Source organism: Typopeltis vanoorti, chromosome 18 (assembly GCF_054136105.1).
Source record: "Typopeltis vanoorti isolate ZY-2024b chromosome 18, IOZ_Tvanoo_1.0, whole genome shotgun sequence".
In the NCBI taxonomy this organism is placed as follows: domain Eukaryota; kingdom Metazoa; phylum Arthropoda; class Arachnida; order Uropygi; family Thelyphonidae; genus Typopeltis; species Typopeltis vanoorti.
Genome location: NC_143566.1, coordinates 16,841,564 through 16,866,287, shown reverse-complemented (window position 1 = coordinate 16,866,287; position 24,724 = coordinate 16,841,564). Strand labels below are relative to the sequence as shown.

Here is a 24,724-nt window from a genome sequence, read left to right as displayed (position 1 = left end):
TGTTCTACAATGTTTTAGGAGGGCCTTTTAGAAGCTGCATGTTTCTTCCCACACCAGTAACCACACTTTGTTTTGGCTTAAAACAAAGTATTAATAAATATACTTTTTATAGCAAATCTATGGGAAAAAGAAAATGCTTTTCTACAGGAGCCAAAACAAATTTCATAAATATGTAAAATGAAAGAAAAAGTATTTCATTAATGTTGCACTACTGGAATAGTGGAAAAAATATGGAAAACTTCATTGTATTTCCTTTCCTTCGTGCTTACATGGTAATCAGAATACATCTTCAAAAATTATGGAAACAATTACTGTGTTAAAGTAAACTTTAGTTTAATATAAACCGAAATAATCACTCCACGTTTCGACCTTCACATTAAGGTCATCATCTGGAGTATACACATATATACAAAGAAACACCATCTACATGGTATACTCAAGTTACATTGATTGGGTCAACATTTAAAACTACTGGCCTGACCTCTGGTGGGAAAAAACTTACTACATCAAAGCTAGAGTCCTCTTATTATGCTATTATTATTATCTATTGGGTTACAAAATTAAATTAAGCTAGAGGGCAACATGTTCATACACACACACACACACACACACACACACACACACACACACACACACACACAAATTAATCATGTAAGTATACAATAAATTAAAACAAACCAGTATGGATGGTGGCCAATAATAGCTGAAAAATTGCTTCAAATCCTAAAGTCAGGGTTTGCTGGAAAACTTGAAGAACTACGTGGATGTTTACCATCCAAATTCCTAGGATTTTTATGCCACCATTATTGTGAAAATTAAGTTGGTTAATTAAAATTTCACGGGCTTCTTTAAATTTCCATTCATACCAGTTTTAATGTAAAGAACAAGTAATTTTCCAATTAATTTGTGTAGGGTGTTAACAGCGTGATCTGGGAGGACTGCTTCACCAAAATTATTAAATTAATGTTTTTTTTTTTTTTTTTTTTTTTTAAACAGATAGGGATTGTATGTCCAGTTTCCCTAAGTAAAACTTCAGTTTTACTTTAACACAGAAGTTGTTTCCACAATTTTTGAAGATGTATTCATTGTATTTCTTTCAGAACAGAGCACCAAATTTTATACTACAGACAGATTGCTGGAACATACCAAGTTTTAACTGCCAATAATTTTATGTAACATCAAGATGCTTCACATTTGTATGCTTAAAGATCTCTATGATCTGTTCACAGTACCTGAACCAACATCTTTAAAATGTTATTCAACGAAGTTGTTCTCAAGACAACCAAAGTGTTTTCTTGTAAAATGTTAAATTTTCAAATATCTTTATTATTTATTATCTCTCAAGCATCTCCATGTAGTCAAAGACACAACGTGGAGGACCCACTCTAACAGGTGTTCACACAATGCTTATAATACCTCTCCTTGAACTCATTCACCAACAGAGCTCTCATAACCACCTCTTGCAACTTATTCAACCAACTTCCAAGCACCTAACATTTCTGTTAACTACACTCTTACACAATTTCCAGGGGTGACTCCCTTGATATTCACCCTTCCTGACATCTACTGAGAAAGGTCTTTGGTGTCAATCCCATGAAATCTCTTTAATAATATAATTAAACATTAACACGTGTAAAATACAATATTTATATATTTTATATTATATTTTACTGTGGCACATGTGTTAATGTTTAATGACGAAACTCCGCAGGTCTTGCTATACAAGAAAATGTCATTCTTTAATAACGTGTTTCTATCATCACCTGGCCATGTTAAACTGGTGGCCATTATCCTTTGTCCATAATGCCAGTCTATTGAAGTTATCCTATAGGATCTCTACATTATTTTCATTCACTGTTACTCTTCCTAGTTTTGCATCACTTGCAAACAACTGAATATTTCTCCTTAAATCATTTCCTATATATTACTAGTGTACATTAAACATTGAGCCTTGCAGTACACCATGTTGCCCAACTTCTCGTCTATTCAATTCTACCATATACTACTCTTTGATATTTGTCCATCAGTCATCCTCTTACACAATTCACCAATTTCATATCCATTCCCATGTGCTCTAATTTATGCAATCAAGTCCATGTGGCATTCTGTCAAATGCCTTTGCAAAGTCCAGCAGTATCAACTGAGATAAAGATTGGCCTGTAATTTCCTGCCTTTTCTTTTGGAGCTTCCTTTATGCAGTGGAACGTTTGCCTCTTTCCATTCCCTAGGCTTTTCCAAGAACTGAGGCTTAAATTAAATAGCTTGGTCAGAGGTGCTGCCAATTTCTCTTGTGCTTCTCATAATACATGGGCTGAAACTCCATATAATCCCATGGTTATATTTGCATTAAAGTTCTTCAATATCATAAGCATCTCCACTTCATATAATTCTATTCTTACGCTAGTGAATGTGTCGCATCTGGCACTGCAGCATCTCCATTTAGATGGTACATCCTTGCAAAATTATCACTCATGTAACTAAATTTCATTTAGTTCTGTTATCTCCCTACTATCAGCACTCATTCAAGTCATACTTTCATAGTCATCCTTCCTTTTACTTGCCACATAGAGAAAGACTTTTGGGATTTCCTTTGGCCTCAATGGTAAGCTTCCTCTCATAATTAGCTTTGGCCTTCCTTACTATAGAGGGTCAGCCTTGTTGCCTGTGCCTTTCACTGCTCATGGGCTTATTGATCACTTTTTTTTTTATATTCCTCAACAACCTTTTTCTTTTTCTGAAACTTCTGCTTAATGATGCTATTCACCCAACTCCTACCCAATTTATTCTTCTAATACTGGATATGCAGTCAAGTACTGCTTTTTTTAAACACCCCTTGACCATCTCCTTATATCCCTTCCTAACTAAAAATTTTGCATATCTGAATCTCCCTGGTCAAGATCACTTTCCAAAGTTGAGATGGTGTGGCTACACTGGTTACTGCTTTCTGACACTACCACCGGATACAGCACTCTTCAACCTAAAGTCTCCTCCAATAGATGTTGCCTCAGATAATTACCTCTTTGTAGATGTATAAATTTAAAACCTCCATAGCACAGTCAGTTTCAACAATGCCCTTTGGGTGGAAGACCTGGATTAGAATCTCATCTGGGTTACAAAGAATCTTTAGGAAGACTGTTAGGTTGAGGGGGGGGGGGGGATTACCCAGTCTACATGGGTAATAACTATTGGAGTACAGCTATCATGGTACCCACTTGGGGGAAAAGAGGGGGGGGGGGAATAAAACAGAATGTAAGAACTTCAGAGGAATTTTGCTACTAATCGTTCCAGGTAAAACTAATGCAAACATACTTGAGAAGATGCTAAGAAAAATTACAGAAGAGAAACATGGGGAAGAGGGCTTACAGATTTAGAATTATGGGTTTAGAAATTGCCAGGATCAGATTTTCACTTTAAGATAGATTGTTAAGAAATGTAGGAACATAATAGAATATGCATTTAAGTTTTATGGATCTGGAAAGACATATGTAAGTTGGCAATAAAAAAGTTGTTCAAAATCCTGCAGTTATGGTGTAAATTGAATATTATATACTTATCATTCATTCATATTACTCATATGACAAACCTTGCAGTGCTCCAACAAGCTTCAAGATCATCTAAAATGACTGCCCTATCTCCACACCATCCTTCAATGGGATAATAACAAGATAGTTATCTTCAATGCTTCCAAAACACATTTTTGTTTTTTCTTTAAAAAACAAACAAAAAAAAAAACAAACTTACTTCCTCCTTTATCTTTGATAATGCTCAGTTCACTTTGATATTACTCAATTTACATACTCAACAGTCAAGACTGTATCTCTCTGTGTATCGACTCCTAGCCTTTCTTAGCATAATCACATCACTTCTATAGCATCCTTAGCTTCAAAAAACTTGGTATCTTCTTCAGCTCAATTACTTTTCATCTCCCCAGCTACTGTACAAATCTCAAACTAGTCTGACCTTGGAATACTGCTCTCTCACATTTGGATGGTGCGACTAAAACTTCTTTAAAAATTGTTCAGAAGTGAGCAGTTGGGTGACACTACTGTTTCACAAATGGTCAGTTTCTGCAGTCTCTTCTACAGATATTTTCATGAGGCTGCACAGCAGAAATGGCATTCATCTGTTTTCCATTTCTGCTAAACTTATAACAACAGGAGCAACAGATTCACCAAACTTGCTGCTCCCATTTTTCATTCTATCTACACCCATCTGTGAAACCTTCCTCCATGAAATAATCTCCAAAGGCCAAAACCTTCAGCTCTTCAAAAAAGAATATTAACAAATTACTTTGCTTTTGACCCCAACCTACAGACAAACACAGCATTTATTTGCCACAGGCCTTGCAGCAACTCATTGGAAGTGTATATTATATTATATACAAATATATATAAAATAGAGGGCAATACATAGGCTGTACTTAAGTTGTAAGTCAGCTGCTAATTAGTAAGACAAGAGTGCATACTACCTCTACTGCTGTTACTCAATGTGCTTAGTGAACTGGCATATTCAGCTCAGCTCTTTACTATATGCAGATTATGTTAAACTCCTAAATCCATAATACAACTTACAAAGCTTTAGAATTATTTAACTATTACTGAACAGCTGCTGTAACAAGTTTGTTATGATATGAAAAACAAAAAGAATAAAACCAGGCAGGAATATGGAAAACGTTAACTGCATTCTCAATGAAGAAACTATAAAACATTTAAAACATTTCAGCTATTTATGTGCAATTTTTAGTGAAAATGGTAAATTAAATTTGGATATAACAACAGAATAAACAAAGCTGGTGAAGTCAGCAGATGAATAAATTTATATGAAAATAAATGAAAAATAAGCCAAATTGCTCAACTAGCATATATAAAAGAGTGCACTCAAACCAATATCAAGTTAACTTACAAATCTAAGAGAAGAGTCAGAAACTGGAAGAATCAGAGACTGGAATACGAATCTGCACAAAACACCCATGTTGTGAATCTCGGTTCACAACATGGGTTTCCATGGTAGGAGTGAAATATGCAATCCCCACATTACCCTAACCAACATTCAGGTCATCTTTAGTGGCAAAGAGCATGTACAGTGAGATGTAGAAGCTTAAGAAACTGTTTTATGAAGCAATGAATCATGCTATACCCTCTACCAAGCAGATGGACTGGTGTGGGTGTGGTGGATACCCAGTTCTTCTCTTACCAGAGTGCATAACCCCAACTATGAAATTCGGAAATGGTGGCATGATGGTATGGTCTTGCTTTTCCTAGTTTGGCCTCAGACCTCTGTTTTTGATGCCACAAACAATGAACTCTGAGAGGCATCTGAACATTTTGGACAATGCAATGCTTCCTACTTTGTGCTGTTCCATTGTCTCTTTCAGCAAAGACAATGCATCATGTCATATGGCTGCTGCTGTAACTACATGGCTTGTGGACATGAACATCACCACACTTGGCTGGCCTCCATAGAGCCCTGATCTCAACCCTACTGAACATCTCTGCTATGAACTGGAGCATCAGGTGAGGTCAGCAGACATCCCCCTCAACAGTCCAGGACCTCATTATATGCCTACAGGAAAAATGTTCCAAAATTCCCATTAATTGCTATCATACACTTGTGGAAAATGTGCACTCATAGGATTTCTGCAGCCATTGCAGTGAAAGGAGGTCCCACATCTTATTGAGTTGGGTGCCATGGCTGTTTGTTCCACACACACTATATTGTCTGTTGACTTCTTTCGAAGCAGTGTGTGCATGCATTTATATACACAAATACATACATGCTTGGAAAGATATATATATATATTGCATTCATGATTATTATAATTATCATAATTGTTATTAATAATTTTTTGAAGTTATGAATTTCCATAGACTTTGCAACTCATCATGAGAAGCCCATCTCAGATGTCACTACATCTATTATATCTCATCTTAAATTCATCCAGTATCAGTGCATTCGCTGCATTCTCTGGCAGCACATTCACTGTTTATTACTACTTCTGCATTAAAAATGTGCTCTCTTGCTTAGTTATAGGGATAGCAGTTCTTTCACCAATATGTCCTCTGTAAGCTTTTTTTTTTTCTCCTTTTTACTATGCTGTAACTTATAGAAATTTACCACTGGATTCAAAATATATTATACTTGACAAGAAATTATATTCTTGTTTTAATCCTTTACTAAGCATAAGCAAACAAAATTTTCCTGTGAAGCATCTTTATGACTAGTCTACTTTATATAAAGGCTCTGAGCCAAGAAGGTGACCTTTGTATCATCCTGGTCTAGTTCCCACTGATGAGACCTCAACAGAGGTCGAAACCAATCTGGATAGCAGCAACAACCCTTCCCACAATGTTTGTGTATTATGGGATACTGAGGCAAGTGATATTAAGTTATATATGCAAATAGACTAGTCGTGAAGATTCTTCACATGTAGACTTTGTTTGCACTTACGTGTGAGTAAAGGATTAAAACAATATAATTTCTTGACAAGAAATTATATTATGAGTCTTTTAATCAATATTCTCATCCCAAAATTCAGGTAATTAAATCTATGCGCAGTAATTCAGATATAGTTTTAACAAGGTCTTGTACAAATCAATAACATCTTTATACATAACTGTCAGTGTTTTCATTATTACAGTGATCAAGTACATGAAAAAATAGTATACTGCTGAACATCAATGATACATTCTTCTTATTCTACTACCCTATTCCACGACTATTATTTTTTGATAGCTATTAGAGGGATGTTCTCCAATCAAACTACCAGTAACTTTTCATCCTAATCAGTAATCTTTACTCAACAATCACATGCCTTTGCAAAGTCCACCCACATCAGTGATGTACTATAGGTTAATAACCTTACGTGGATGGGAAACACAAAAAACAAGAATATTATGGTTTATACATCACCTTTATATACAGAATGACTGTCACCTTATAATAAAAATGCAAGTGAATTGCAGAAAAGCAGAAACCCCCTTCAGCAAAGTCATAATGTATCCCATAGATTCTCAGCCCCTTACACTAAAAGTTCAAAATGACCAAATATTTTTCAAAAACTAATATCAAACTGCTGCCATTGATGTATATGCACAGTGTTCTACTCACCAGACCAGTGTTACTAATGGTTTAATTACTAAACTTCAATGATATTTCAATCTAGTCATAATAATTAAATATTTCTTCTAATTAGCTATCTTCACATTAACAATAAAGTGTAATAAATAAGGTGTCATCTATGAATATAAAGCTAATGAAACATTTAACGTTGCCTGTTTTATTGGCTTTTCTCTGGTCAAGATAGAATCTTCCAAAGCACTGCATTGTAGTGTTGCATTAGAGGTAATAAAAATATCAACACAAACTGTAAATCTGAATAATGCACTTCTACTGATAATATTTTACAGTCCATATCATACTAGCTTCAAAACAATCATGCATGTCCAAAAAGCATTTATTAAAATGAAAGATGCCTGAACAATATATTTATATATATGATTCAAAGTCAACATATATAAACATATCTCAATAAAATTATAGATAATGTCAAAAATGTAATTAAAATCCAGACAGATATAGAAACTACTGAGATCTTGAAGCTAAATGACACTGTGTGAAGAGTGCAAGTTACAATCAGTTACAAAGATAAATATATGCCTATTCTCAATCTTTATTTTCAAAATGAGAAACATTAATAATGACATGCAAAATGGAATAAATTTTTATTTATCTAAAAAAAAAAAGTTTTAATAAAAGAACCATAAAGAAAATGTTATCTAAAATCTGAGCAGTAAGGCAATTAGAAACAAGGAAACCTGTACGTAAAAAAAAAACCAGATTAAAAACTCTTATATGTTCAAATTTAAACTAGCCTATCTCCTTACAAAGCTGATTCAGCAAGAAAAACAGGCAGCCATCAAGAGCTTCTGAGAGCATCTGTCAGTTCATGTGAAATGAAATACAAATTGTTTTGTTTCCTCTAAATCCAAGTAGCTAATATTGTAATGTTACTGATTTGCATTTCATAGAAATCACTTGATTGTACCATATAAAAGCACATTTACTTTTATCCTTTATCCTCAATATTTTTTTTTTGTGATGCTGTAAAACTAAAATACTGATACTATGATTTCGACTTGTATTTATTCAAATAGCAAAACATGATGCCATATAAACTTACTGCTATCATGGTACATAATACATTCTTTTATAAAATAATTTTCTTTACATTTTGCATTCCAGTTTCTTATACTTGAATTAATAAATCAATAGCACAACTTTTCTTTTTTGACATTACCCAAGCAGCATTTTCTAATTATGACATAATGGGGTAGGAAATTTGTAACAAAAGAATTATTTCACAAGATATGGAATGAAAAGAATATGTAACAAGATACTGCATTCCTATATTGTATTCCTAAAATTTTATTAGCATACATTTTTTATCACTATATTTCAGGAAAATCCTGAACTAAATCCGAATTACACACGCAATAATCTCCCTCTGAAAATTAAATTAAGAGAGCTGGAATAAAAGCATCCTGCAAGAGTGCTGAGTGCCATAAATGAAGACAAAAAAGCTAAAAGTTTTTCCATTGCCAATCATATCTAAGATTACTTAACTCAGGCTCATCTTAAACAGCTTAAAAATTTCTTCAACAGCAGAATTTGAACCTGAATCTTTCTAAACTGCAGTCACATTACAGACTATGCTATGAAAATACCACTGCATTACTAATAGAGCAATTAATAATGATGTTAATGGGGGGGAGGTAATGGGGGGAGTACTGAGCAAATACTACTCAGCCTCCTAAATCTTTAAAATGACAACTTTAAAACAAGACTGAAGTGGCTCAATAAATTTTAGCTATTTTTAATAAAGATCTCAATAAACAAATTTTATCAACATCTTATGTTTAATAATATTAAACTGCACAAAAGAATGAAAGGAATACAATAGCACAAAAGAATGAAAGGAATGCAATATTTATTAAGTTGCTGATATTTTTCTGGAACCTCCCTAACTCAAAAAGTATGGTTGCATTAATTTATTGAAAATTTGGAAAAAGTCATTTAAAGACCAATTCTGATAAAAACCAACAGCTGTAAACTTCTTTTCATTCAGTGTTAGAGGACCTCAAAATAGAGTCCTATTTTGAGGTCCTCTAACACTGACTAAGTTCTTTTGTTCATTACAATTTGAACTGTCAATACCTGTGTACCCACAACCTGTTTTGCTTTCAAGATGGCGTGAAATCCAGTGAAACAGCAGCAACTTAACAAGTATCTTATTTATTTTGTTCTTAAGGTCGTGAAATGAATAGCTGCCAACAACCAAACCTGTCTAAACGTTTATTAATATTCATCCAGCCAGAGAAACTTAGTACAGGTGGATCACCAATTTAATACAATTTTAAAACTGAAACTGAAAATAAACATTAAACTCTAAAAACATTTTACACAGTAGCTCTAGTAAAGCAAAAATGCAAGATTTCATTGAAGTCCAATTCAACTCAAAAGTTAGGAATATCGACTTTTTTTTAACTCTAAAAAAAGCAAATCTAAAAAAAAAGCATCAATTATTTAATTCGCATTAATAATACTATTTTAGGCATTTATAAAGCCACAAGATATCACAGAAAGTCCATGCTAACCATCAGTTGCATTGTATTCTGCCTTAAATTTATTCAGTATATCAATGTATTTTACTCTCTATTCACATTCAACATATTTCACCGCTCTACCATTCTTCTCCATGCAAAAAAATCCACTTTTTGACCTTCTCAGATCTAACTACTGGAACTTTTAAGTTTCAAATGCCATACAACATTGTGAATCAGAATAATTAAGAATCCCACTCTTACAAATGTATTCTACTTCCTATTATACTACTCAGTCTTTGTTCTGTGCCTTTTCTGCACGTACTTCTATGGACATCATTCATTTGGAGGTTAAATCTACATTTCTGCCACTATGCTCAAAACTTGCAAACCATAAGGCAATAATCAATTTTTAATCTTCCTTCGAAACTTACCCTACAAATACATACTGTCTTAATTTATTTCAGCTTCTTCCGTCATGCAGAAATAGATTCCCAGCAGTTACAACTATTTAATAGGTATATGAATCATTTTCTCTTATCTAACACTTTCTCTTCCATTGTACCAGTGGTGTACTGTAATGGCATTAAAAAAACAGTAAAATTTTCTCTTGTACCACCTGTTTGTTTTACCTCCATCATCAATGACTAACAGGTGTAAAGTGTTCATGACCTAAATGTCCTTGGATTTTGTAACCCTAATTCAAGGATAAGGTGGTTAGCCCTATGCCTATAAGTACTCTTTCGTTTGTTAAGTGCATGTTCTACGAGTTGGTTGGTTTGCCTGGTTGTGGGGATGAATAACCCGAGCTTCCAGGAGGGAAAACCCTGCCGTTGCTGTATGAGACAGGCTAACTCACCTCTAGTTGAAAAACCCTGATAAGGTTCTTTGTATCCTAGATGGGATTTAACCAAATGGCTTTGTTTATACTGATTGAGCCATGGAGGCTCTCTACCCCCCACCTCCATTTTCCAAGCTGTAATTCACATTCTCTCAGACAAAAAAACCTTGACACTTCTTTGATTATTCATCTCCAAACTCTATCCAACATCTCCCCCCCCTCCAAAAAAAAAATCATATCTGTACAGTAGTTCAGATATGGCATGGCCATAACGCTCTAGAGTGCAACCACTTCATCACTGACACGTGTCAGTTTCCTCAACTATCTCCTATGCTGTCTTCAGACCTCCTGTCATGTCTCTTGAACATCAATCCATTTCTTGTAGTGTAATTCACTGACATTGCATTGAGTGTTCCATCTTTTTAATCCAAAGTGCAAACACTTTACAACATATGCTCGCTATGCCAGTCTATTCAAATACTCTTCAAAGCAAACCATATCAGAGTTCTCCATATCTTTCTCAAACTCCAAGTCACAAACAAGTGAATGTCACCATTCAAACCAGAGGCCATATGTCAGTTGACAATGTAAACAGCAGTGATTCAGGTATCTGTGTCATCCTATCATGAATGAAGGTTATAAAAAAAATAATATGAATCCTGTAACTTAATATTTCATTATTAGTTTCTTATTTTCATCTGTATTGATCTATCATTGCTTGGGTCTCCAATACAGTTAGTACTTACATATCTGCCTGCATCAATTCATGTAGTTCTTGATCTTTTTCTTAGTTATTTTTACTTTCAAAACAGGTGTTAGTTTCTAATATTTTATTGTTTAATATCAAACTCTTTTTTTTTTTTATTAGCTTCAACTTTAATTTAGTTTTTACAGTGATACTGTTTATTTGCTCCCATAACAGCTTAAATATATATTTGTGGGTCAGAATAGAAATAAATAGTTTATTAAAGCCTGCAGACTACTAATGTCAGATATTAGCAGTTTCCTGCCAAGATTCTTTGAAATACAGCAAGCTAACTTGTATACTAGATACAACAAGATTTAAAAATTTATTGCTTTTGATTGAAGCATACCATTATATTCAGCTTTTTTATCATAAATATAAGCTTTTTTTAATAACTAGAAAACAACACAATTAGAGAAATAGTAATTTCCATGTCATTTGAATAAGATGCGTTTAAAGTTTTAACCTGCTACACTGATTAAAGTGTCATATATACGCACGCACATACCTTTGTTCGAGAATTTTTTTGATAGTGAATATAAGATGCTAACAGTAGGCTACAGCCAGCCATGGATAGTCAAAATGTTTTCCCATTTTATCAATAAATATCCTTATTCTGAAACAAGCAATCATGGATTCTTTAACAATAGCTTCCCCCCAACTAATTTATACACTACTGAAGTTCTCTTAACAAACCAAAATAAATAATTTGTCCAATAAGAACTTTGACTAAAGTTTAATTTGTCTACAGGAAATCCTAACGAAAAATTCGAAACATCTGTCTTAACGCACGGTGCCATACTGGAATTAGCGCAAACTTTTTTTTTTTTGTTTACAAACTAACCTGCAAAACAGCTAAATCTGTCATAATTAGTTTTTCACATTCCACTATTTCATCTCTTAGTATATCCGTTTCCAAACATGAAACCTGAAAAAAATTTGCCTTTTAAGTGTAATATAAATTTCTACTACAGTTTAAACCAAAATTACTTCTAACAGCTGTTATTATTAATTAAAGAAACATAAATAAACAGCTGTATAAATAAGTTTACGATTCTCAACAATTTACCCTCACCACCGGTAGATGTCACTACTATACCTGCCTTCAATTTGGCTTGTATTTCACGGGCTTTCCGTCTGGCCAGCACCTGTATATGACTAGAGACCTGTTTCCGTGTGCGCGTCTTTCCTGTCCGAAGTTTTATATACCTAGCTATTAACTCATTTCGTCCTGCAGAAAATAAATAAATAAATAAAATAAATTTAAACAATTTATGTATAAATTCATTTATATACACACATCCTAGAAAATGTTCCTGTTAATTTTTTATGATTTTGAATTTTCATAAAGAAATAAGTGTCGCGAATAATAATAATAATAATAATAATAATAATAATAATAATAATAATAAAGAAATAAGAGAAAAGAAGTTCGTATGAATAAAAGAATTAGGATGATTCAACTTGTACAGAGCTTGGTGGCAAATGACTGAAATCACTTGATCGTCTTTGGGAGTCACTTGGAGAAGGTGTTAATCTTCTGTATTAATTATTAAAAAAATAAATCTGTCTTTTGGTAAAACAGTTTTCCCCACTTTCTTCCAACTGTACGTTGCAACATATAGTTGCTCATGATCCAAAGCAATCGCCTCAAATATTTCGTTTATTGTTATTGATAATACAGGAAAATTACCAGTACCTAGTGGTATTTATTTGGATAATAATAAAAATTTTGAAAAAGATTACGTGGGTAATCATGTTGATATTCTAGGAGTCCGAAGGCTGATAAATGGACGGGGGAGGAGGGCACAAGAGTTCAATATGTCCAATGCAAATCTTAACACTGCTTCAAGCTTTAATAAGATGAAACTGTACTTAGTAGTTCTAAATGCCATAGAGGTTAGCAAATCTGCAGCCTTAAGAAGTCATAGGACTCAACGAACTCCTTATGTTGCTTAAACCTACGATTTAAAAAAAAAAAAAGAAAAAAAAAAAAGCCGTATACCAAATCAGGTAATCCTAGGTTCTTAGCATTGAACTCTTTATCGATTAAATAAAGCGCCATGGATGACTCAGGTGTGATAAAGTCTCTTGAATGTTAGCATTCTGGACAGGTGGAGTACTATTCCATATATTCGAAGATTAATCTATTAGGATCGCTGCAATACTAAAAGTGCATAACAACAAAGAAGCTTGCAGATTCATTCAGACCATCCGAAATCTCTTCGCTACTTGTTTTTGTGACTGGTGCGATATCCTCAGTGTCTGCTGTTTTAAGATCGCCTAAAAACATCATCCCCTTTCAAAAGTAGAAGTTTATTGTTTATGCGGTTTAGCATATGTACATGGTCAGACCAAGAGAAATTTCGAAAGCTGAAAAACATCTCAGACATGTGATCCATAAAAAAATAACACACCTGGCCTTATCACGAGTCGGCCCTGCCTATAATCATCTAAAAATTATTCCAGAGAACAGGTGATCACGACTTGTGCTTCATCCCACCTCCCGTATTTGTATCGCTGACAATTTATCTGAGATTTGCTTACTTTATGTTGTCCTCATTGTAGATATATCCTGAAGAAGCAACTAACCATTTGGTTTACGAAATTCAATACTAAATAACTTAATCGATGCTAGTGCAACAATAACAATTAATAAATTCCCAGTATTTTTAATGGTTTACACTAAATAAATGCTTTTATAATATATTCTTATTTATCATTATAAATTTATTATAAACCTAACCACCAGAAGTCTTCAAAGAGCCTAAGTAACAGGTAAATATGTGTCAGACACTCTCTCTCTTTTGCCACCAGGGTGAATGCAAAGCATTGTGTTCTTTTTGTCATCCATCTGCCCTTCAGTCTGCAAGAAATAACAAGCACAGGGATTCCTCAGTGTATGCAATTCCTCTCAGGTCCTTTTCTGTCAAATGCTAACACTCCTTTGTGTTTAGCTGCTTGTTTTCGTGGGAGTCAATGCTCATATACTGTAATAACAATTTTTTGGAACAGCGTCCAACGCACAATACGTTCAGATAATTATCTTACGATGCTCTTACAATAAGTTTTTTTCTTTTTTTTTTTTTTAAATCTCAGTGTTCTTAAATTATTCTTCACGGTCATTTTGGCCAACTGTATGACGTATGTTGGCCTTTAATTCTTCGTCTGTATTTTTACTGATGAGCTGTTTCTGGCCACATGCCCAACTTGAGTTGATTTTTTCTGTTTCTCGGTAAACTCGAGATGATCTTGCAAGCCAGTTTTGATCCTACTATCATCCCCATTTCAAAGTCACTCGGGTTACGACTAAGAACATCATCACATATGCTGGAACGCAGATGGTTTCCTAGAAGCAATTCACAGGTCATTGATAGCTGGTGCTTGCCACTTACCTAGTTACGTGTTTTTCGGTTCCGTTTATAATAGGATGTCTAATATTTTTTTACTATTACGCGATAGAGCAATAGTCATTAAATAAACAAAAAACTATTTACATCACAAAAACCTACTATTGTGAATCTGATACTGTGAGCAATATGGCTTATATTGTTATATCGCAGTTTTATTGCAAGACGATAATTACGTTATAGTAAAAATCTCGATGTAACTCACATCGAGTTTTCCATATTTCTGCTGTAACGATAGCATTCATAATGTGTTACTTTTGCTGTTTGTTAATATGACACACTAGGAGAACCCAGTGTTTCACATTTCTTGCTGGTGATGTAAATAGACGGAGAGGCAGGAAATAATAATACATAAAAGGTGTTGAAAAACATCTATGGCCATGGTGTGATTCGAACCACAACCTGTCGGTTGGAGAGCGGGTACGCAATCTACTCGGCCAACCACGCCATTTCCCTTGCAATTTTTAAATTAATTTGGGCCAACTTATTTTAAATATAGGGAACACTTGTTTCATTTCATTGGTATGTAATTTGCTTTACTGTTTCTGAACCAAGTTATTAAGTTCAGAGCATTTACAGTGAGAGTATATTATTCAGTCCAACCTGTTCGGGGGGGGGGGGAGAAAAAAGTGAATATTTACCCAAAAGTCTGTCAGTCCTTCCGTTACATATATACTTCAATATATATATATATATATATACATGTATATATATGACTTACATGCGCCTTCTATTAATTGCAAATCGCTTGCCAACTTCAGTGGTCAAAGCAGATCAAGACTATACATTGGGTAGTCCGGATCTCCAAGCTGTGCAATGAGGTACAGCTGCATCCCTCTTGGGTACCTCAGTCTGTAAATTAGTACACACAAATTACAAAAAAAAAGCTGTTTCTGTAGGGTGACGTTTGCACAGTATGTTAAGAGGCAGAAATTCGATCATGGTGCGCACGTATGCATATAACTATGTTTCCCCTTCTGCCTTGCAACAGTACAACAAGGCGACATCTCGTGACTGTGTATGAAAATAAAAGATGTAAACGCTCTCCTCGCCTATTCCTCACTATCATCATATGAGTTGCCGAGTACAGTATGTCCATCGACAATTTGCAAAACGTATGCGATTCAAGAAAAACAGAAGAGAATAAAACAACTCATCCTACAAGAATGTAAAGTAGCATGGCATGAGTTAGCTGTAAATAGCGAGAGACCGGAGATGGTTGATGATTGTTGGCAAAATGAAAATCTGATATGTTAAAGATTTAAACAGAAAGCAAGTCACACAAACACACACACGCGCGCGCGCGCTCTGGGTTGGTCAAAAATTATCAAAAAATGAAATTCAGAACTGAATTTAAAAAAAATAATAATAATAAATGGAAATAAAAATAAAACTTGTTCACTTTTCCCAGATGTTTAAGAAAGATCTCAGCTAGATGGTTTGCTTGGACTGTGCTAAGAACAGAGCTAGGCAGCAGCAAGCTGTTCTTCAACTGCATCACTTTTCCGATGCAAATAGCTATGGCTTAAGCTACATTAAAAAAAAAAAACTGTACCTTTAAATTAAATATTTTTATAAGCAGATGCAACTGACTCCACTCTCCACCTTGAGCATTCGAGTCCCTTCGTGAATATCTATTTGTGAATGTCGTTAGTGGTGCATGGTCTGGTATGAGACTACGACCTTCTTTACTGGAATCTGAAGCGGCTTGAAAAAGCTCAATGCAAGAATTCTAGATTATCTATATCATAATATAATCGTGGTGCTAGCATTAGTTTACTGTACATTACTACCATTCTTGGGTGGGATTCACGTAATAATAATAATAATAATACGTAGATTAGCTAAATTTAGGGTGAAACTACAAAAAGATTAAATGAAATAAAAAAATAATATCTAGCTTTCGGAGACTGAGTGGGCAGTTCAATCTCCACCGGTAGCCAATCAGAGATAGCTGGCCCATGTTTATCCCTAATTACAGCAGCCACCGATGAAGAGGCTGGCAAACAAGTGCTGCCATCTCTTGGTACCTAATCCTAACAAGATATGTTACTGTCTGAAATAATGTGGGTACTACGGTCGATTTTCTTGAGTTTACAGGATAAAAAAACCCGAGTTTCCGGGAGGGTGGAGATTGAACTGCCCACTCAGTCTCCAAAAGCTAAATAAGGTATAAAGGCCTCGTCTACTCCCTATAAGAGAATAAAAGGCGTCAGCTGATTTTTTTTTTTTTTTTTGAAAAAATAATGTAGAAATGACAAAAAAAAATAATTGTTGGTCATTTAAAGAAATGACGGTCTAGAAATGACAAAAATAAAAAAAAAAATAATAAAATCAGTGGCAATTGAGAAATCGTTTGTCTTCTTCAGCCATGAAGCGATTATTTCTTTTGCAACCTAGATTAATTTGAGAAATGAAGGAAACAAAGATACGTCTTACTTTTTTAAATGTCTTTTCAGAAGACCTCTTCAGTATTTTCGTTATTGTATTTCTTTGACATCATTGGAATTTCTAAATGTAGGTATAATTTGGAAACTTCCTTTACATTTTTGCTGCGAAATCTGTTTAATTTTGCAAAGTTACAAATTTTTTTGAAAATGTAAATACATTTAGTAAAATGTATTTGCATTTTCTATTTACAGGCTATATATACGAATATATACAAATTTACTTTGGTTGATTATTAAATGATAAGGATAAATAAGTAGCTGTAGCTCTGCTTTATTTAATTAGCTTTCCCAGCTGTAACGAGCCTGAAGCAATGAAAGCTCTAAATCAAGATTTTATGTCTGTAAACTGAATGAGTTCTCAGACTCAGTTTCCTGTTTCTAGGAAGAGCGGTAATAAAGTTACTGGAAGTGAAAACCGTTTTGTTTGTTTGTTTTTTTAGCAAGCCTTCTAAAACTCAAGAAGCTATACAAGCTCATCCAAAGCAGGCTTTTACAAACATTTACATACAAAGCTTTAATTAGCTTTCCCAGCTGTAACGAGCCTGAAGCAATGAAAGCTCTAAATCAAGATTTTATGTCTGTAAACTGAATGAGTTCTCAGACTCAGTTTCCTGTTTCTAGGAAGAGCGGTAATAAAGTTACTGGAAGTGAAAACCGTTTTGTTTGTTTGTTTTTTTAGCAAGCCTTCTAAAACTCAAGAAGCTATACAAGCTCATCCAAAGCAGGCTTTTACAAACATCCATACCCACGGTGGGATTCGAATCTACGACACCTGTAGCTCAGAGCATATCCGCTCTTTGATGTGCCAACGAGCCAACCAAGCTAGATGTATTTCCTTAGGAAAAAACATATCTTCAGTTGAAAAGCCATTGTCCGCATTCTAAAAACTAGGTCTGACAGTTGTCTTGCGGATGATCTACGAAGACACCCTTTTCAAGAAATCTCCGTAAGTTCACTGCCAAGAAGACATTGTCCATTAGGAGTGTCAAGAAAAACTTACACCTGCTTTTCGACTATTAGTGCAACATTTCTGACATTTGATGTACATAATTTGCCATGACAATGATTGACAATTTATGCACATCAAACAATTTTATGTAACAACTTTTTTTGTTTGTACATAGAAGTAATCAATATCACTAAATATTCTATAGGCTTCCAACCTTTTTATATATAGGACTGACATGTCAACACTCACAAATAGTTGGAGACTAGCTAATCCCTTGATATCGAACATTCTGAAGGGTGCACATCGAGTAAAAACTTTATTTTTTTTGATCGCATGCTTGCGAAACGGCATTTTCGCATATGATTCACGTCACATCCACTTATGAAAAGTTGGTCAATGTTAGTACAGGACAGAGTCGCAATTCATTTCCTACAAAGCCTAGAAAACAAATTTTCCATTAAAGTAATTCGTTAAATTCTGTTGGTGCATTTGCATGTATCCAAGATCCCTTTGTATTTCAAAATAAAGCATTTTAAAAATTATTCAAAATTAATGAACTCTAAAATTCATATAGCTCCTTTTTATGAATTTGAACTGTAAAATTTGTGAAGCTCCAATGAGCAGAGTGCTTCACACGCTGTGATAGTACCTGACCAAAAGCTAGTGTTAACATTTTGCCAACATCCTCCGCCCATGATACTTTCTCTCCCTCCACACACACACACACACACACACACACACACACACACACACACACACACACACACACACACACACACACAAACACAAACGTCAAGGTTGTTTTTTCCCACTCAAAAAAACGAAACCTCATCTTTAAAAAAAATGTTTTTTTGTAAATATGACTTCTCCCTTATGTGCAAGAACTGATTCGCATCGCATTAAAAATAATAAGTCGCCAACTCTTTGACAGGCTGATATGCTAAATGCTGATATGCCAAATGCTACAACAAAGCACGTGACTCCGAAAAATATCAAGAACAGATTCTTTTCGTTCCTGATATTTTATTTATAGGGAAACCACAAACTGCAGAAGTGTCACCTGTAGGATATTGAAACATCTCTTAACGCTATCCACGGGAAAAGGTGACCGCTTGACTCGGTCGTGAGCGATCTAATCTAAAGCGCAAGCAAATCTTCCAAATGGCACTGTGAAATGTATGCGTTAAAGAGACAACAGCTACATCAAGTTGTGCTAACTTGGTTCCTAAAAGCGTATTGAATATCACAATAAAATAGGATCCGTTGTGACCCCAGCTGTAAAAAAAAAAAAAAAAAAAGGGGGGGGGGAGCGAGCAAGCCCGTTTAAATGTCAAGGCAATACTAATACTGTTCGGTTTCTTCGATACGGAGATTCTGGTGTATCAAGAATTTCTTTTCTGAGACCACACCATTTTTTAGAACCATTTTCCACCGCATTTCATCGGAATCAGCCACTCCCCCAAACAGTGAGAGCCTAGGGAACATTTGAGACCACTACCAACCAATATGCGAATGAACGGTGCTGTCAGGAAAAACCTAGGTTCGCATCTTATAATGAACATCAAAACTTTTTCTAGGCCTTTCCAAGATGGATTCCAAACAAGGGCAATAAGTTTTCTTCTACAAAAAAGCAAAAAGGGGGGGGGGGGGGGAGAGAAGAAACTTGCAGACACAAATGCACTGATACCGCGAGTATTATTGCGATATCACTGACCCATGCCTAGTTGACTCTTTTCTAATCCCAAAGAGAGAGAGAGAGAGAGAGAGAGAGATGTTTTAGATAAAATGTTTCTCTCTATATGTCTATCAAACGATCAGAAAGATCGTTTGATAGACAGAATAAACAAATAATTTGACTAAATTATTTGTTTATTCAATAGACTCCAATTTATATAAATTATAGAGTTATAATGTAGATTTCCTTGATCACACCTCGTTGTTATCATAAATTATCATGTTTATGATAATAAATAAACATTATCACAAAGATAAAGAGAAATCAAAGCTGAGAACGCGATAGTTTCATTCATGCTTTTGAAGCGGAGTTTGGACTGTTCACTGGTAGAAGAATAAGGATGAAATCTAATAATTCCATTAAAAAAAAAAAAATAGGAAATCCTTATCTGATGGAGAGTTGGTTAGATAAATACTTTTGAATTACAACCGACGCAACTATATAAGAAACGAGTATTATGTCTGATGATCGTATGCTCTTCTGGTCCCCTGTTGAGCAGCATGAAACATCAGTGTTTCTGGGAGGAAAGACTGTGCCACTCTAAGAGGTTGGGCGATTCGCAAATATCAAATTTATGATTTTGAGTTATTGATACAATTCGAGACTGGGGATTTCCGAATTTATGTACGCCAACGAGAACCTCCATAGTTAAAGTCAGTAACGGCAATGCATTTGGATGGAAAGACCTCAGGTTCGAATCCCATTTAGGATTCGAACTTGAAAAATCTTTATAAGGGCTTTTCAACTGAAGACAAGTTAGCCCTTCCTCTTTGAAAGATGACAGAGCTTAAGTTACCTCTTGGTAACTGCATTTTTCACAAAGGGATTAGCCTGCTTTGCGAGCTGAAAATCCTTTCCACTTACGTATGAGATCGGCAAATCGTTTTCAACTGGAATAAACTTAGAAGAATTATGCGATCCTAGACGGAATTCGAACAGTCTTTCCGAGGATTACGGCCGAAGCAGCTGAAGCTATGCGCACACTATACACTATGATGGCTGTTAACTGCGTATATTCTTAGGCCAGCGTTTCTGTTTTGTGAGGTGACGAACCCGAGTTCCAGAGTTGAAAACAGTTCCGACTCCATCTGATTCTAAACCTGAAAAGCTTGTTTTACTCAAAATGGACGAATAGCTTCTAATTTAATTAAAATTTAGCCAAGTGGATAATGTGCGTACGCTCTCAAACTAAAAGGTTAATCCCATGTAGGCAGATTATTTGAGGATATCCTTCATTTGGTTGATGAATTTCCCATGGTGAGACCACATTACTTATTGCAGGACATACGTGACTTGAAAAAGTTTCGTGTTTGATCGCTAGAACAGGGTTACCGGACGCTCGCGAAGTTCAATTCAACTTAATAGAATTAATTAATCTGATTATTATACCACTAATACTGGAGAAAAAATAAATAAATAAATTTCTCTGGGTAGGTTACTAAATTTTAATTCGCAAATCTCAATGTTGATGCAAAACATCCTAAAGGATGTATTTCATGAAACTTCAAGGATGCCAGTCTAATGAATTAATATACATAGATCAAAAGAAGAAAAAGGACGCTGCCCTCTGGTTGGAAATTGGTTTCGAATCCCGTCAAGGACACGAGGAATATTTATCCGGGCTTTTCAACTGAAAGTGAGTTAGCCGGTCTCATACAGATACGGCAAGAATTTTTTCCTTCCTAAAATCAGATATTTTAATCTCGCAAACAAGCCATAAGAGCACATGCAACTAGTCACCATATTGCACAATGCAAATGGAATTCGACCGCCCTATCACAGCATTTAATCAGATTTTAAAGATGCCAATGTATATGGCCATGACTGGCTATTAAGCCTAAATACGCAAGGAAAATTAACAATAACAATAAATAAATAATAATAATTTGGCGAATATCAACGGCAACTGGTACAATGCACCGATAACGAAAATTACTCATTTAAACATTTTTTTTTTTTTTTTTTTTAAATAGAGAAAAAATATGTTTACTGGTAAATAGTGTTTTCACAGCCAAATTATATTATTTCACAGCTTAATTATATCAGCTAACGAAAAATTCGAATTCATGAGATCTTCGAAAGAGAATTATTAAATTACTACGAAGTCTCATCTGCTTATTGTGTATCACGGTGTGCTAATAAATATAAAGAAACCGTGTACCTTTTCGTATGTTAAAGTTCTTGCTCAAGATGCAGTGTTAGCTAATTTCCAATCACCGAGAATGAAACGCGCGTTGTTTCTCAAACTATACGGCACGATGTAATTATATTCAATTCGATTACTATGCAGCTGTTGAAAACATTCCGACCTATTCCCGAATGCTCTACATGAGTGATTGACTTATTTGCGAAATGAAGACTATACGTCCTCACCAACTACTTTCTCTTTCAATCCATTATTTGGACCTCAAATACATTCTGACTGCACTAAAACAGTTTCCTTGAAATAATTCTCTGTATGGTGCTGTGTTGTTACAATTTTGAGATGAGAGGAATACTTTTAAATGAATTCTGAAAAAACCGTACGCATTGACAAATTTTTCAAACATCGAATTTCGTCATTTGCATCGTCTTTTAAACTTACCAGGCCTTAAATCTTCCTATGTTACAGTAAAAAGACCATGTCTTTTTATTGCAACATAGGAAGTGTTAGTCACGCACTACTTAATGTCCAATGAAATGATTAATAACCCCCAGAGTTTTGCTAATTATTTTACTTAAAGAAAAGCAACAAATATTTTCATGGTGATGACTTTTTAATCACGTTTTTTTTTTTTTAATTTAAACCTAAATGCGCATTTACCCTTTAGGAGTAAAAAAAAAAAAAAAAAAAAAAGCCCAAAATGCTACATTGCTACACCACGTGAATAATTCTGCGATTAAGTTCAAAAACAAACGTGAGATGGAGCTCCAGTATTTTGAATTGCATGCCTAATAAATATGTTTATTATTATTATTATTTTAACGGTGTCTCCATGGAGTCAAAAGACTCATCGTGTTGTTTCTAGTAAGCAACACGAAAAAATTATAATCATTACAATCATATTTAATATTCATGAAACTGAAATGCCAACTATTATTACTGGAACAAGTGACACATATTTCATAATTTATATTTTGATATTAAAAAAGTGGAGAAGGCTTACCAACATTAATAATTATAAGTCGAATTTATTACATCATATAAACTGTACGCGCGAACAGAATATGTTGACAAGTTAAGATTTTGATACTGAAGTCAGGAACAAAAATAACAGTGCCATAGAGTGCGCCACTGTGCACTTGTCGCTGTTAACGCCAGACACCTCCAAATTCAGGTCAGAGAATTTATTCTAATAGTTTCTTTTCAGACCAAACAGTTTTTAAAATGATATTTAAATTTTAAATGTTTCTAATGAATGTATGGATGTTAATATTAACTAATAACTTATTAATAAATATAATATTCCTCCCTCATTTCTCTCATCCTGTCTTTTTTTTTTTAATTTATTTATTTTTTGTTTGTTTGGTGATTTTTTTTATTTTTTTTTATTTTTTATTATTTAAAGAAAGGAAGGAGGGAGAAATTTCGATACTAGGATTGAAGATTATTGAGTAAATATTTCCTTACCAATACTCTGGTACAAACAATACGATCAAGTTTTGTACGACTCTTTATAACATACCAAAGCCTAAAGCGCAAAATAAGAATAAAACAAGAAATTCACTATACCAGTTGTTTCATCCTCTTCTTTCACTACCTAAAAATAAATTCACCGTTCTTGGCGAGAGACAGCAGTCAAAAGAACTACCAAGTATTGGATAGAGATAGAGGCTGAAACGCTGTGAGGAGAAATGGGGACATAAAAGTACTGTACGCAGTAGAGGCCTGCGTCCTTTAATGCATGGCAAGAATTTCAGGAATGTGCAATTACGGGTCCACATATTCTGGAATGAAGTACGTGCCCCATGCAGCCTTTGACGTCAGGGTTCGAGTTGCCGGGGAGCACATGCAAGCCTCTCCGGCCGCCTGACGTGATGTGTGACATCTCAGCTAGCTTTAATTTCGGCCAGAACGGACATTTCTGGCATTCCACAGGCGAAGTCTGCTCTGCCGAGCATCGCTGACTGAAAGGAATGGCAGGAATTCGCTATCCATTTAATTACTTCTGCCTGCGTGGAGAGGAGAAAGTTGCGGAGATAGAGCAGCTCTCTGGAACCAAAGCGGTGGAAAGATCATGCTATTTATGGGCTCAGACTAGCAGGCGCAGCACCGCCACCACCACCACCTGATAAGGTATCGACTGGTACAGCACGGGATGACCCCTTCTCTATAGCGACAAGTGGCGGACACTAACACTGGAAACTACCCTCTCGCACCGCTATAAATGTCGGCTCTGTTTTACGGCGGGATGTGTTGGGAGAAATTTAGTGGGACCCTAAAAATATTTACAATGTAGACTTGTGTTTCAGTACACACAAGAACACGATATAAAACTACGGCAGATGCACCGCTTTCTTTTTCTTATTAAACAGAATCCCAAAAAAGGATCACATCGTTTGTCTGAAGTTTATCTGCTACATATGCACCCTGCATTGATCGTCAACAAAGCCACTGTTTGGTTTCATTCAAATGAATACTTTAGTAACATAAATTATCAATCACCATACTATGTAAGTCTCATTTTAAGGTTAATACATTTATGTGCGGGTTTGCCGCGTTGGGTGAAACAACATCGCCTCCAGAGAAATGACACTGATATGGTATAGTTCTAGCATATTCCGTTCTCATGTTATTATGGATATTTTTTTTTAGTATTATGCACATTAGCTGTTATAAACTGCTAGTTTCAGTTTTCGTATATACTTAAGATTTTGTGTGTTTGTGAAGTGGATTATTCGAGATCCTTAAACAGCTATAGAATTTAGTTGTATCAGTATTGCTTTGCTGAGAGATGTGTTGCTACTGAATTCTGTATATTCTACTGTTAGTTTTATGAATTCTAAACAAGAGAG

The 24,724-nt window shown here is 34.8% G+C and overlaps 1 protein-coding gene across 3 annotated transcripts in view; it reads right to left on the bottom strand.

Moving 5' to 3' along the window:
- Positions 1-24,724, bottom strand: part of sd (TEA domain transcription factor 1 homolog scalloped) — a 336,647-nt gene that overhangs the window by 131,951 nt on the left and 179,972 nt on the right. For all 3 annotated transcript variants that reach the window (XM_090407968.1, XM_090407969.1, XM_090407971.1), the window contains exon 3: positions 12,289-12,416. In XM_090407968.1, coding sequence (XP_090264094.1) covers positions 12,289-12,416 — 128 coding nt within the window. The remainder of the gene's footprint in view (positions 1-12,288; positions 12,417-24,724) is intronic.